The following is a 15,945-nucleotide window of genomic DNA, read 5'->3' as shown; positions in this document are numbered from 1 at the left end:
CCGAAAATTCGTGCGGTTTTATATTTAATGTAACTCACAATATTTGACTATCGATTATATACAATAAGGAGCAAAACTAAACACACATACGACATTTTAACAAAAATAATTTTTATTAATATATATTAATATATAAATTGTGCGAAGCGAAATAATAATGATATCACAAATACTAAATTTGTTTTTAAAAGCCGAAAGATTATAGATAATATTAAGTATTTCGTTTCTTTTGTATTCTACATGTAAATACTGAGTAAAAAATTATTTTTGTTAAAATGTCGTATGTGTATTCAGTTTTGCTCCTCACTGTATTATACATACCATTGTGAAGTTGTATAAATTCGAATAAAGGGGAGCTGTGGTCTATAACTTTGGAGCAGCAGGTTAACGAAAAGTATGTTAGAAATTCTAAAGTAAATTGAGGCTGTTTTTTCCATCGTTCGGTATTTTATAAAAAGGTATTTTATCGAGGCAAGTGTAACAAAAATATATAATTTCACGCCTTGTTCCTTAATTGGTTCTGTCGGAATAAACTTCGCGATTCTTCTTCGACCCGGTAAAGATTACGCGAAGCTTTCTATTCAATCGAATATCATTGTCGGAGTCTCCGGTCACGAACGTATCGAAAATCACCTGGTACTCGGTCGATCGGTAATTTGTAGAATTCCAAATAGAAAAGGAAAATTTTCCTTTCTTTGCTCTTTTACAAACTCGGAGGATTAACGATACTGACACCTTGAGTTGCTATAGAATACTAAGCGGCGACTGAGAGTCGCCTTTCGAGTGCAAAGGGTTAAACTTGTGTAATTAGTAATGTACGTCTGATTTTGTTAACTATGACCTTTTACTATCTAAAAGCATCGATATTAAAAGAAAATATATTTTAATTAGTACAATCGTGAAAACTTTACGTAATTAGTTTCGATGAGAAATTCAAATTGTTTTATTATATTCTGATCATATTTGCATATTCGTTCGACGCGACATAAAATTTCGCTCAAAACACGGAAACGCCGTTGTACTTCATATTGGCACCCGATCGAACTTTCCAAAATACAATTTACCAAGCGAAAGGTCATAAAGGATAACGACGCGCGAATAATATTCGCGTTCGATTTAAACGGTTACAAAATATTTCATGAACATCGAACAATCGAACATTACATTATTACAGAGGAAACATTCAACGTGGTCCCTCGTATTTGAATATTAAATGAAATCTTCGTTCCCCAAATTAATTAATAAGTTTTACATCGATTTATAACTTATAATTTGTAGCTTCGAATAGGTTCGCAACGCGATGGAAGGAGAACGGGGAAAAGGGGGAAATTACTGTATTAATCAAACGTAATATGAAACATCAGTGGCGATCGATAAATCGTAACGCGTTTAGTACGATAATGAAATCAAGTTTGGACTACAGGATGAAACATAATTGGTACTATATAAATTGTTAAAATGGTATTAATGAAAAATTTGCAAATTTCTAACTGTCTTTAAAAGTTAAAAACTTGTATCAAATACCTATTCAACTATAAATATCTGTTTTCAGTGCCTCGTCGTTGCATTATCTCTGTTATCATCTTACTTAATTCACACTTTCCAACGAATTATTGCAACGTCACGATACAATTAAATGTTATACTTTCCACGCGTCTCTAAATGTGTCAAAAAGAATAGAGCACGTGTTAATTTGCGGCGAATAGTATATCGTACAGAGGTGACTTGTTGGCTAAATTGATCTAGACTCTACTCATATCATGTCTACTCTTGTCATTATTGGCAGAGACGATCGCAACTACAATTCTATCGCGTGACGAAGGTCGTGAACGAATCACGTCAAGACAGAATAAGATACAACCATAGTGAGCGACATTGGCATAGATGCAGGTTCGGAATATTAACTATGAATGGAACAAAAAAAATTCCTCTGCATTTCACAATACGATCTTGATAAAGTATACGTAATAAGAATTGTCAAGTACATGTATATATATATAAAATAAAATTTTCCTAACATTCGTTAACGTTTCCAGTTATATTTTTATTATGGAGACCAGGTTAACGATTTCGGGATCGTTTTTATAAGGGAATTATACCACACCACCCAACGAAAAATTCTCTTATTCAACAATTATAATTATTTCAAATCGACCTTGGCCTTCCTAATTATCTATACTAATTACACCAATTATTTAATTAACAACTGTTTCATACATTTGCATTCGAAAATTATAACAAGTAATTACAAACGTAGAAATACCATAATCGAATTTGAACCTGGACAAATATAACAAGTCGAATGGACAGCTGTGAACGCGTTAAGAATTTATAAACGAACTAACATTATTTATCAAATATTATTGAATTAATTGTACATCAGAAACGGATGAAACAGAGAATTCTACAATAGTGATCCAACAACTGATAGCTGTTTCTTGAATATCGAAGCCCCGCAACTACTTTCCTATCGAATTACATACAACCGAAGAGCCCCGTCGAAGCCATGGAATTGGAGGCGAACGATGTATTGTTCTCATCGAAATTGATAATTACATTTCGACTATATTGAGAGTCCTATTACTCTAGCTTACAACGCCGTAACCCCTGTATGGAAATGACCGCATTAAAATCCATGCCGAGACACGGACCGCCCCATTCATCGAGCCAGGGAAAACTAATTAACTAATTTTCTACAGTCTTCTCCCTAACCGTCGTTTCTGGCCCTTCTGGTACGCACCGGTTCCCATGTTGCCTTAAACAACGTTTAAACCGGGTTTTTGCCAGTTAGCGATAACCGACGACGCCAGAAATTTACTCCGGCAGGACCTCTGCAAGGCACCATAAAACTTTACGTTATCGCGAGCCGCGTGCTACAAAGGTTCAGTTTTCAACTCGTACTCGCGTCGGTAATTATGAAAATGAACCCCGAGAACTGCCCGATTGAATTCGTTAAGATATAATAAACGGGGGATTTCTTTCTATTACACAGCGACGAAGTAACCTTTGCATCGGGCATTTTTTACCGTTTCCTTCTGGGTTAATGGAAGACTCGTCGGTAAGGCGAAATTCAGTGAACTTTGACCTCAGACCTGACCACATGTTGGGATTAATTCATACAGGGAGGAACGCTGGCTTATCAGAACTGTCAGAAACGGTTTAAGCGAATCACCATTCAAATGCGTTCATTAGAGGGTATTAACAGAAAAATTTTAAGTGAGAGGATCATTTATGCAAAGATATAACTTTATTACAATTTAAAAATAATCTGACTAATAATAGCATAATAGGCATAAAGTAATAAATTTATTTCTCTAATGAACGGATCGCTGGACATTAATAGAACTTTGTTAGTCGCCAGTTTGTTAAGAGGAACAATATTTTTGAATATATTTATGTATCTGGGAGTTAGAAGATGAGTGATAAAGAGAGAGAGAGAGAGCAAAAACTAGAGAGTATTACGGGCTAAGAATAGCACGCGATTTGCGTGACGCGAGGAAAATCCGTATGACTGATAGGTTAATTGGAGTATGATGTGAGACAGAGAGACGTGTACCGCTTTAAAGGGAGTATTATAGACTAGAATATAAAAATTCATTTCTTTCACACGACAATAAAACAGAAACAATAGAAATTTCCTATTGTTGGTCTGCTTTGCAAAACGTATAACATTTTTGCGAAGTAATATTTAAACGAGACTAAGCACGACTTACTTTGGATCATAAAGTATCAAAAATAATCTTTTGTTGTAATTTCATTTTATTCTGTTGCCACATTATTCATCAACTGAAACATCCTCGTTACGGTAGCTTGGGGTTGTTGGAACCACTTTACAAAAATTGAAATTAAATTTTTAATTAGTAACCCTTTGAAAAAGCCCTGCCATTGTAATTGCCACAAATGTGGATTGGACCTGCAGGAACAATATATTACGAATGAAAAGTGTTCGGTTAACTTTAAAGGAGGCACGTGGGTCGTCGAAATTATCACAATGAAAATTGTAATAAACGCGAAAATGGAGAAATTCTGACCAGCTGCGCGGGTATTTCCAACGGCCAATGTTATAACAGAAACAATTCTGACTAGATATAGTATACGTACCCGTGCTAAAATGCGATCCTAATTTTGTCAAGATATTTGGTGGTCGGAATTACCACGACAAATAAAAAAACAAAATAGTATCAAAGAAAAATTCTTTCGTTGCTAATCCGATAAAAAAATTACAACTTCAAATAAGTCGTTCATTTATTATCGGATTTGCATGGAACTTGCACCAAATGATGCAGATTTTTTTGAAAACTATATCACGAGTAAAAAATGGAGTTGCATCCCTCTAGAAAATCTTCAATTTTCGTTTATCGATCGAAATAAATACAACGTGATACGTTGTAAATGTAAATACGAACATTTCGAATGTTTAGTATAATCAAAAAAATTGACTCGCTAATAAAAAACTGACCAAAGTGCAAAAGCTCGGTCCGTTTCTGGTGGGCCATCCTATAAATCCCACTGGTTTTCCACGCCGAGTAAGAATACCCAATTACTCTACCATCGTCGCAAACTCTTCGAAACGTGATCGACCAAAGGTCATTCCAATAAAACAGCCAATACAAAGCGTTTTCTCAATGCCGATATTTGCGACCAATTTTAGTATCGATGCAATTGCGCTCGCACACACGGCGCGTCGATACACATTATTGGCTCGTATTCAGAATTTGCTTTCAGATAGCGCTATTGTTTTTTCAAGTGCGCCTTTGCTGTATAAATAGAGGCCGCGCGAAACTCAAAATAATGTTACCGCGGAGTCGATACGACACGCGTTTACATCTGCATACCACGAACGTAACGACTCGCTTTAACGATCTTTTTTATTCGAATCGCGGTACGATTGGATATCAGCGTTACGCGTTTGATTATAGACCGGTCAGCGTTTCTTGTAAACCTTCGATTTGATCGCGACCCGTCTTGGAACCGAGCCAGACGTACCTACGTGCGTTATCGTACTTTACACGCTGTTCTTTCGTCGGCTATGAATCACGGCTACTTCTCTCTACCTTTCTTACACCCGTTAGTTTCCCTCCTCTCTCTCTATCACTCTCTCTACTGCACACACTCCACATTTATTGATGATTTCTAGTCCATTCGTTGCGTTACATCACGAATTTGTTTTCGAACGATTGATGCATTGACACGCTGTGGAAATACACCGATCCTACGCCCATGCGTTAAATTGCCAGAAAATATTTGATTTCTCGGAGTTCACCTGTTTTATATCGACCAGGGATCTTTTAAAGCCACGACAGAGACCACGCACGTTTCGATTAAAAAATTATCCATGATTTTCCAAATGATTCTCACGATTCTCCATGATACTATAATTTAGAGTTAATTTAGTTAGACTTTGCGTTTTTATCGGTTGGAACGATAAAGATTCTACGATAACTTTATATTATTTGCCATTTAATAGCGAAAACAGCATCGAAATACGTACGTCCGAGGCGCTAAAACTTTTTCATCGTCTAGTGGCGAACGTATTCATAATTCGAGACGAACGTGCGGCCACGTATGCGAGTAAATGCTCCGATCGGCGTATGTCGAACGGCTGGCAGGCACGTGCGCACGGAAAAGCGTTTTCATATGCCTTCGTGGCACGTTCGAGAAAAAAAGACGGTGCCACGAGCAGGATGGCCGGTAGGGAAAGGGACTTCAAACGTGAAAAGGATGGGAAATATACACAGCCGCGAATAGAATCGATGGAGAAAGAGTCGGGAGGCACATTTTAATTAATATTGACATAAACGGGACAGAGACTCGCCGCGTAATAAGCGAGACTGTTTTTCAATGTTCGAAATAGGTCATGCCTTCTAGTTTTCATCCAAGCATTCAAGAAACGTTTCTACGCTCGATTGTTTGCGCACGTGGTTTCAGAATGGGCGTCTATCCGATACCGATACGCGCTGCTTCGAACGAGTATTTGCACATTTGGAATTACTTCTGCAAGACGACGCTGTTTCGTTATTCTACGACACACCGTCTCCCGACAGTATTAAACAACTCGGAACAGTATTACCATCGACGCAATCGTAACCTAACCCAAACCGTGGCAATGAATTTTATAGAACATCGATAGATTAATCCGGAAGTAGAAACCAATCGCGCGAGAAGATGGCCATTATAAGCTTTTGTGAATTTGTACGTAATTTATTTCGATAAAAGATATATTCGGTACTTCCTTCGCAAATACTGTGTTTTTATCTAAACTATTTTCATTAGTTTTAATGTTCCTATGGCTGGAGTTCATAATATTATTAGTTCTAGAATAATTTATTTTAAAATATGGGAAAAGAAAGGATTTATCATTTATGGGAGTAGGTATAGAGTAATATATTTTATCAAAGTGTAATGCATATGCTGTAATCTGTTGTATAGGCTGTGTCACACAATCGAGACATGTTATATCGTGAAAAGGATTGTACATGTTTCTGTGGCATCGCTCTTTTCATAAATAAAACGGTGCTCATGAAAAATGCAAATGAAATTTTTTTTGGATGTAGCCGCATATTTTTGTTCTTTTTTGCTCGGATCGCTTATTCACGCATTCATCAAGCGCTGAATTATTGTGGAATATTTCAACAAACCTTGTTTTTTAATTCAAAGCCACGCTAAGCAAGATATTACCGAGTAAAATGCAGACTCCACGATGTAAAATTAACAGAAAATGATAAATTGGGCCAGTTAAAAATGTGTTAAATATTGCACTAATGAGGAAATGACGCGGACAGCCTGGCTCTGATTCGAAAGAAATTTCGTAGACTCGTAGAGCAGTCGAAAATAGTAGATAGATATTTTTCCAGCTGTGGTGGCTCAGGTTTAAAAATTTCGTTATTTAAGTATCACTGTAAAACCTTGAATTAAATACAAATCGAGAAACACGTTTTTCTAGGTGTTATGTATTATCATGACGATGACGCTGACGTATCATTAGAGTATAATTACATTTTTTGTGTTGCATAATTGTCGAGAGGAAAATCCTTCTCGACAACATAAGGTTCGGTCTCGTATAGAATAGTTAGTTTGTATAAATCTTATTTTCTTATGTCAACTGTAGTCTTGTAGTTCAATGACAGCATAATCGTCATCGTAAAAAATGACACGTATATCGCGAACTATTTACACGTTGCAGAATATTCCTTTCTAAATTCGCCTTGATAAATATGTAGCGGCATGAATGATAAAAACACTGATGGTTAGTGTGTTTGTTAAATGCACTGTAAAATTAAATCTGTCGATACTCCATAACGAGTGATTACGTGCTCTACAAATTATGAAAATTATCTATATAATATATATACAGGGTGGGGCAGTAACTATTAGCACCTCAGATATCTTGGAAACTATAAGTTTCACAGAAATGTTTGCTAAAGTAAATTGCACAGTACGAAGGGCGCTATTGGGTAGCGATAATAGTTTTTTTGCAGGTGGAGGTACTTCGGACATTTGAAGGTCACATGCATTTTTTTAAATGGATCGGTATGTTTTTGCTTCCGTATCACGATAGAGGATCTTAAATCGAGTTCAACGACCTATTACACAAGGTCATTGAAGGTCATAGAAAGTAGAGAAAGGCGATAATACTTACGGTTTTGGTAGTAAATGAAACATACGTATTGTCAACAGTAGAGGAATGCGTAATGCTTACCGTTTACTTCACTGAGAATAAACACTGCTTGAAGGACACTTTAATAGTTTGCAGACTAAGATAAACATCATAAGATTAGTATCGATAAATCGGTCAATCCGGCACGATGTATCCGGTTGAAGAGCAGGTTGATATGCTTCTTATTTATGGCGAATGCCAACAAAATTCTGCAAGGGCGAAAAACTTGTATGCTGAACGATATCCACATCGGTCTCAGCCTTCGCGTCAAATATTTAAAAATGTGTATGATAAACTTAGGCAAACCGGTAGTTTAAGTGTTCGTAAAAGTGAACGCCAGAAACGAGTAATTAACAAAAAAATAGAAATCGGTGTGCTCGCTAGTGTGTCTAGAAATTCTCATATTAGTTCGCGACAAATTGAACGCGAATTTGGCATTAGTAGGAGGAGCGTACTTTGCGTATTTTGCACCGTCACAAATTTCATCCGTATCACGTTAGTCTTCACCAAGAATTGCATGGGAACGACTTCATGAATCGCGTTGAGTTTTGTCGATGGGCTATACGTCAGATTCAAAACAATGAGCTTTTTTTTAATACCGTCTTATTTACTGATGAAGCAACATTCACAAATCACGGGAATGTTAATTTGCATAACATGCATTTATGGGCAGCGGAAAATCCACATTGGCTGCGATAGGTTGAACATCAAAAACAATGGTCTGTGAATGTATGGTGCGGTATCATAGGTGATAAAATTATTGGACCTTATTTTATCAATGGAAATTTGAATGGCAACGTATATGCTAATTTTATTAAGGATACATTGGGTCTTTTTCTAGAAGAGTTACTTTTATTTACACGACAAACCATGTGGTATCAACATGATGGATGCCCAGCACATTATTCATCGATTGCGCGAAGGGAACTCGATGAAAAATTTCGAAATCGTTAGATTGGACGCGGCGGTCCAATATCGTGGCCAGCTCGTTCACCAGACATAACACCTTTAGATTTCTTTCTGTGGGGAACACTGAAAGAGAAAGTGTACAAAGAAGTACCAACTACATCTCACGATATGCAACAGCGAATTATTGCAGCCTGTGCATCAATAAGTTCTGACGCTGTAAGACTTGCAAGTCAATCAATCGTAAAAAGAATCCAACGGTGCATTGACAGTAATGGTCATCATTTCGAACATCTACTATAAACATGTTTCATTTACTACCAAAACCGTAAGTATTATCGCCTTTCTCTACTTTCTATGACCTTCAATGACCTTGTGTAATAGGTCGTTGAACTAGTTTTAAGATCCTCTATCGTAATACGGAAGCAAAAACATACCGATCCATTTAAAAAAATGCAGGTGACCTTCAAATGTCCGAAGTACCTCCACCTGCAAAAAAACTATTATCGCCACCCAATAGCACCCTTCGTACTGTACAATTTATTTTAGCAAATATTTCTGTGAAATTTATAGTTTCCAAGATATCTGAGGTGCTAATAGTTACTGCCCCACCCTGTATATAATATATTGATATTATCAATCTATATCCCCTCATTCATAAATGTTATTTCCAAACGATTCCGCTAGATTTAAATCATATCGCCAACAATGTTTATATCTAGTCGTATCAGTGTTAAATGTTATACTTCAGTCGGAAAATAAACAAATTCTTATTCGTGAGATACGTTTCTCATATTTATCGCAGTGATGTATTTCAGATTGCTACAATCAAATTGCAATTAAGAGTGACGAAACATAACTTTTCAATAAGAATGACACATCATTTTCCGTATTTCTTCCAATCGTTAAAAAATATATTTAACTCTAAGAGCGTCGTAAATTTTATTGCATCATAAGTAATATGATTTGGATTCATGTAGTGTAGTGTCTCGATACAGCCTGGGATGGATGCCAGATTTGAACGAGTAACCGATTTTGTACAACTCAACCTTGCTACTTTACTGTACGATGATCTTATTATCAGAACCGAAGTGTATTGACGCGAGTATAAATAAACAGAAATTGAATAACATTACGTATATGCATGCATTTACATTTTCTTCAACGGAATACCGCATCTGTTGAAGCAATGATTAATGCAGTATTTGATTCGCTATCAAAATACGTTTCGTTTAATATTTGTTGTTTTTACAATTTCGTCGTCCCTGAGAAATTCGACTCCAACAAAACCGATTTAATCGCTTCTTTAACAAAGTAAAATGTAAAACACACAACTTTTCAGTTTTACTTTGAAAGAAAACCACAATGAGTCACGCAATTGGTTTATACCTCGAATTTGATAAGAGAAAAACTCTGAAGGAGAAAGTTAAACGGTATATATTTTTACTGGTATCAATTCCTGAGAAGGTATAATGTTCAAAAAAATCAATATTTCGTGAGATATCTCGCACGTTTGATAAACCGAATTTTAACTTGCCGCGGCGATAAACTGCTAGTAACTGAGCGAATCTTGTTGACAATTAAAGTTTCTGCTCTCGAGAGGTCGACTGTTGTTGACCGCGAGTACATATTTACAGTCAATACGTAAAATATATTCCACGGAACGTACAACTTATCTGGAGTACGAGACATCCGACAAAATATTGATTTTTTTAAACATTGTATCTCGGTACATTTTTACGCAGAAGAAAATAAAATCGTAGAAAGATAGACGTTATCGTTCAGCTTTTTCCTGCTTGCCCTATCTTTTCCCAAATACGAGACGTAACCTTGTAATTTTTTTATTATTTTCTATTAAATAGTAGTTAAATATAAAATTTTTATACCGAAAACAAAATTTTGTTTAAAATAGATTTCACCATCTTTAAACAAATTTTTCGTTAGTTAGGTTCTGATCTCTATGTACACCATATTTAATAAAAGGTAATAAAAAATGGACTAATAAGATATTTTCATATAGTTTAAGGGTCTCTCTTCGTGTTCCTAAAAGTCCAGTACAACAGAACTTTTAATTCTTCACGAAAAAAATTAAAAAGGTTACGCAAGAATCTCTCCTTAAACGACGTCGAAGGATTTATATTGCTGATCGAATGTAATCTACGAAGTCCGTGCCGCTTCGATCGCTTCCACGGGTCGATTCTGGATGTACGTACGCAATCGTTATTGGCAACTGAATAACGGACGTCTGATAAGAATTATGAAACAAGACCTTGGTGACGTTGCCTAGTCTAAATAAAGTGCTCGGGCGCTGTGAAATGCTCTAATTAGGGACAAGCTGCGGGATTGAAGTTCGCCAATACGTATGTAACGAAAACAACGAGACCACGTTTCGGCCATTCGATGACTTAGAGCGGGTGCTTCGCGATAACGAGCCACGGGCGAACTCGAAAGGAAAGCTCGCACGCGAAGGGACTCGAAAGAAAGGAGATATAGGAAATGGGCTGCAAGAGTCAGCCCAGGCGCTTGTTTCTCGCGCTGTTTCACTAATACAGAAACCTCGTCGAGTTCGTGCCCGGCACTGCAAAGCAGGGAAAAACGGCGTGTCTTCGAGGACCGGTGGCGTCGAAAGCACGTCGTAGCTTTTCTGGCCTCCCCGGGTTACCCGACCGTGCTCGGTCGAAAGCTCCCGCGAAAGACAATTCGGTTCCACTTTGCCGTATCGTTTCTCGCCATCGGGAACACCCGGGAACTACATCGTCCTGGCCGCGCGATAGATTCCACGATGCCGATTTCTTCGGGTCTCTCTCGTTCCCTGATTTTGGCACGAGGCTCACGTGCCCCGTCAACGGACGTGCCGATTGGGACAAAGACGAACAGAGTCGCGTTTTCACCGAGTGGCTCTTCATTCAACTATATAGGCGTGATACCGTTCTAGTTTCTTCGTTCCACGCGCATCGCGTACCCAATCAACAAATCTTTGCTCTCGATTGTTTGTAGTAGTTTCTATATTTCTTTTAAACCCCGAAAATTGTTTATAGACGATCGCAAACTACCCACGATTTGGCATAGAACTTATTTTTAGAGCCTCGTTAAAATTCGACGCTCCTAGATTTATTTTCTTCCACGTCTGATCTTGAGAATTCATTTTTTTTTTTAGATCAGTGAAGTGTCGTGTCAATCATATATTATATGTATTGTGAATGAGGTAGAAATTTTACGTTTCGTCAAAGAGGAACGTTATCTGGAAACTACCTTTGTGTTTATTTCGAAACTATGAATTATGAACTGGATGCTGAGAAGTAACATAACTGCAAAGTTATTTGGTACTTTATAGACGTAACATACGAGTATAACGAAATTAATTAGTTGTTCACTCGCAGCACAAAACAGACAGGTGAAAGCAAATCGAAATCGGAAATCTGTTTCGATTCTGAAGGGTAATTTTTCGACTAATTAGATCGTTCCTTAAATTCTGAAATCTTCTTTAACGTATATGTAATGTATATTCTTTCCCTAATTTATAGAAAACCTACAGCCAAATTTAGTATGTATAGTATGTAGACTGCGGATGTCTATGCATTTATAGGAAATTCCAATTCTCAAAAAACTGCAGAATGCATTTAATATGCAAAAATATAGGAAATACTTAAAGTAAGATACGAATCATTATATTTAGGGGTTTAGACAACCCTCTATAAAGCGCCTATTTCATTCGCAGTCTAATAATATGTGTCTATGGGATGTTTAATTGCACATATCAATAAATATCCTGTATAAAATATCTATGTAAGTTTTTACAATTTGATTGTTTCTGCAATTTCCAATCGAATGAATTAAATCGATTTGAATTAGACCTTCACGAATATAGAACAATTTCTGGGTCATCTTCTCATGAATATTAAAAAACTCGTATAATATTGGAACGGATAGTTGATTTGTGAAAGACAATCGTTTTACAAAGTAGAACTGCATTATTACATTATAGTTTTATTTAAAAACTCGCTGGAAACTTAGAGATTACCAAAATATAATATTATACACGAGGAAGAGTTTGAATCGAATAAAAGTTTCATACTTGAAAATGTCGAAAATTGAAAAATAGTCTGTTTTCAAAAATCGAAATGCGTGGTACCGTTAATAATCGTTTAAATTACTATACGTATCGGAAAAAGTAAGAATTTTACATTTCACGACGAATGTATTTATTAATATCTACTGTTTAGCGTTTCGCCTTGAACCGCGGATTGCAAGCAATAATACACTAATTAATAACAACTGTGGAGATATAACGAAGAAAGAAATCACTTTTCTGGTCAGAAGGAATCACCAACTTGTATAAGTTTTAAAAGTATACAGTGTCAATATTTATGACATTCAAATTATAATTTATTATCGATCGAATATGTGTGGTCTATAGTATTATAAGCTACGATAACTATTTCTATTTAATAAATAAAATTTAAATTTTCATTTTCCTCCTTAAGTATTTCTTTAAAAAAGTTAGAAATGTGTGACGTGGTCGAAACTTTGCAATCTTCCTACATTCGCAAATATCTCATCACCTTAATTTCTTTTAAAGATATTTCACTGTCATCGAAGAGAAGAACAAATAGAATTTGAACGTTTCGGTTTTTTCGGGTCACCGTAGAATACAATTTACGTAAAAACTGTTTGCACGTTGTACATTGTCGAAAACGTTCGACCAAGACAACCGAAAAGAAAACTTACAAGTGTACATAACCGTCGTACAGTTTGAACACATGTTGCATGCATACATCAGTTTTATCGTTCAACTTGGAACTGATATTTCACACATACCAACGACATAAGATCGGAGTCGTGACGAGGCAATTAAAGAAGAATATGAATGAAAGAATAATTCATTCCAAGGTTTCGAAAAGAAGTTTACGATAGACTGTACGAGTCGCTCTAGCGTATTATTTTTAAATTTATGAATTATTTTTTGTTCCGTTTCGATAGGTAATCCATCGGGGACGTACTTGGATACTATTATTAGACGCGAACACGAAATTCTGTCGATCGGAATTAGTTCAAACCACTAGAAGAACGTCTCGATAGGGTGAGTGTTATTCCACAAGGACAAGTTATGTTCGTATAATACAACCTTCGAATAGTAGAGCTCTTCGATAGATAATACGCGTAACTTCGAACAAAAGAACGTACCGTCGTACTTAAAATATCTCCGGATATTAAGGTGACCCGTTTCTCAACTGGACACCCTGTACGCCCGAAGACGATCGTTTCCTATAAATCTTGCATGAACGATATCGCGCGATCGATATGGCGCAAGAAGAACAAGGCTAACGAGACCGACATGCGTGTTGCCAAATGACACAAAACGACGAGACAACGAAGTTCGACGCGACGCAAAACGTTGACAAACCTTACCAACGACGTCTCTGTCAGAAATGTTCGGAATCAGCGGTACTCGCGCGATCTAATAATACCGATAACTGGTCCAATATCACGTAATACGTTAAACTGCGTCGCTCGAGTCGTTTACGGACGCGGCTGGTCGATATTAAACGTTGGGGGGAGATCGATAATTAACGTTGCACGAATTGATATCGAAAAGCTGGAGCAATAAAACTACGGCGCACATGTGACACACGACGCGGCACATTGGCGGGTTAAATTGCGAAAGTCCGTAACAACGTCAAGGTGAGGAGGCCAACGTCGATGTCAATGCAAACAGTTGCTCGGCGATCATTATGCGTTTCAGACCCGTGATCATTAATGCGTATTACACGGATGGATTGTAATATAATGGTCACAGCCGTTAGACATCTTCGGGTAGCTACGGGCGCTGAGGACGGTTTCCGTTCCCCTATTGTTTATTCAACGACTCGACATCGGTTCGCGTTAATTTCTGCAAACCGAAACCGTTTGTTCGAGGACCGCGTACACGCCGTGGCAAACTCGACACGGCTCCTTGCCCGAAGATATTCTGGATCTGCTCCGTAATCGTAACGTAATCTGAACGTAAGAGGTACCTTCGACGTTCGTTGCCCGATGATCAGTTTAAATTTCCACGAGAATATCTTCGAGTCGGAACCAAAGCATTTCGCTTCCACGACCGTCGAACGAAAACTGTTGAAATATTGATCTCTCGAGGAATCCTTAACCGAAGATCGGTCAACGTAGCTGATCCTCGAAAGGCAGAAAGTTCCTCGAATATTCTATCCAATCCAATGTCAAGGAAAGCGAACCGTTGTTTACCCAAACGTTAATCCAAGTTATTGCTCCAGCTTCGATTTGCGTTTCGAGGGTCGCACGAATGTCACTTGGTGTATATATACGAACGTTTTAGTTAACGTTGCACGATGTGGAACGTGCGAATCTGACCGTTTTCCTCGAATAAACGATACTTTGGCTCCGCTAGCGCGCTAACACTCTCCGAGGCATCGCGCACTTCACGATCAACAAACCGATCCAAACACGAACGACTTCAACCTCTCGGACTCTCGAACGTGTAATATGTTTACAGGTTTAATACCTACCCAACGGTCATAATCCAAAGATGTATTCGCACTGATAATCACCGAGAGACTTCCTCAGTGGCGTTACCACGAGGGGCACAGACTCCTCACACTCGGATGATTTTCCTCGTAACAGACATACACCGATCGTGCACTGGTTTCAGTTAGCCGACGACGAACATATTCACTGGAACTGCGGGTACAAGGCGTGCTGTTCCCGCGGCGATATTGTCACGCGCGAACTGAATGAAAAATCGCGATCGCACCCGGGTGCAATGGGAACGATGCACGCGGACCGGGGGTACCGATTGTTCGCGGTGCTCCCGGTCAACTTCCTGGAGCGAACAGGTGGCCGAACACGGACGACGAGTCACGCTGCGAGGGACACGCGAGTCTCATGAGTTTCGTGAAACCGGCAAAAGAGAATACGCACGCGTCGCGACGGCTTGACGTCGACTGAGGAGAGACGGGTTCGCCGCGACGCGTCTGTCCGCCCCCTGCTGCCACGATCCCCCACCAACGGTACTTGGAGGCGCCACCGACGCTCGCCACCCCCTCTGGCTTCTCGTTCGTTTCGTTTCCTCTGTCTCTTCTGCCTTGCTGAGTCGCGCCGCGACGTACCGCGTCGTTCACTTTCCACTCGCTATCGCAACGTGACACGCCGTTGGGGTTGCGCCCCGCGCGGCAACGCGCCGTTCGATTACGATTTCTGACCCCGTCGGACACGTCGATCGCAACCGGGGACCTGCAATTCTAACCCCTTTCGATACGATTTTTGGTAATTGCGCTTCGAAACGGAACGTTGAACCGTAAATCTCCTCCCAACGAACGGGGACAACTTTGTAAAAACTTCAATAATGATGCTTGAAATGAATCTATATA

At 38.3% G+C, this 15,945-nt stretch overlaps 1 protein-coding gene across 9 annotated transcripts in view; it reads right to left on the bottom strand.

Moving 5' to 3' along the window:
- The window catches only part of LOC143346633 (CUGBP Elav-like family member 1-A), a 504,287-nt gene extending 488,781 nt beyond the window's left edge, over positions 1 to 15,506 (bottom strand). For all 9 annotated transcript variants that reach the window (XR_013080457.1, XM_076774913.1, XM_076774919.1 and 6 more), the window contains exon 1: positions 15,085 to 15,506. Coding sequence is in view for 5 of the 9 variants with exons in the window: in XM_076774913.1 (XP_076631028.1) it covers positions 15,085 to 15,095 (11 nt within the window). In the remaining 4 variants the exon portion in view is untranslated. The remainder of the gene's footprint in view (positions 1 to 15,084) is intronic.
- Between the last annotated feature and the right edge of the window lie 439 nt (positions 15,507 to 15,945).

The sequence above is a fragment of the Colletes latitarsis genome, chromosome 10 (genome assembly GCF_051014445.1).
Source record: "Colletes latitarsis isolate SP2378_abdomen chromosome 10, iyColLati1, whole genome shotgun sequence".
In the NCBI taxonomy this organism is placed as follows: Eukaryota; Metazoa; Arthropoda; class Insecta; order Hymenoptera; family Colletidae; genus Colletes; species Colletes latitarsis.
The sequence above is the reverse complement of the archived record's forward strand: the minus strand, read 5'-3'. Positions and strand labels throughout refer to the sequence as shown.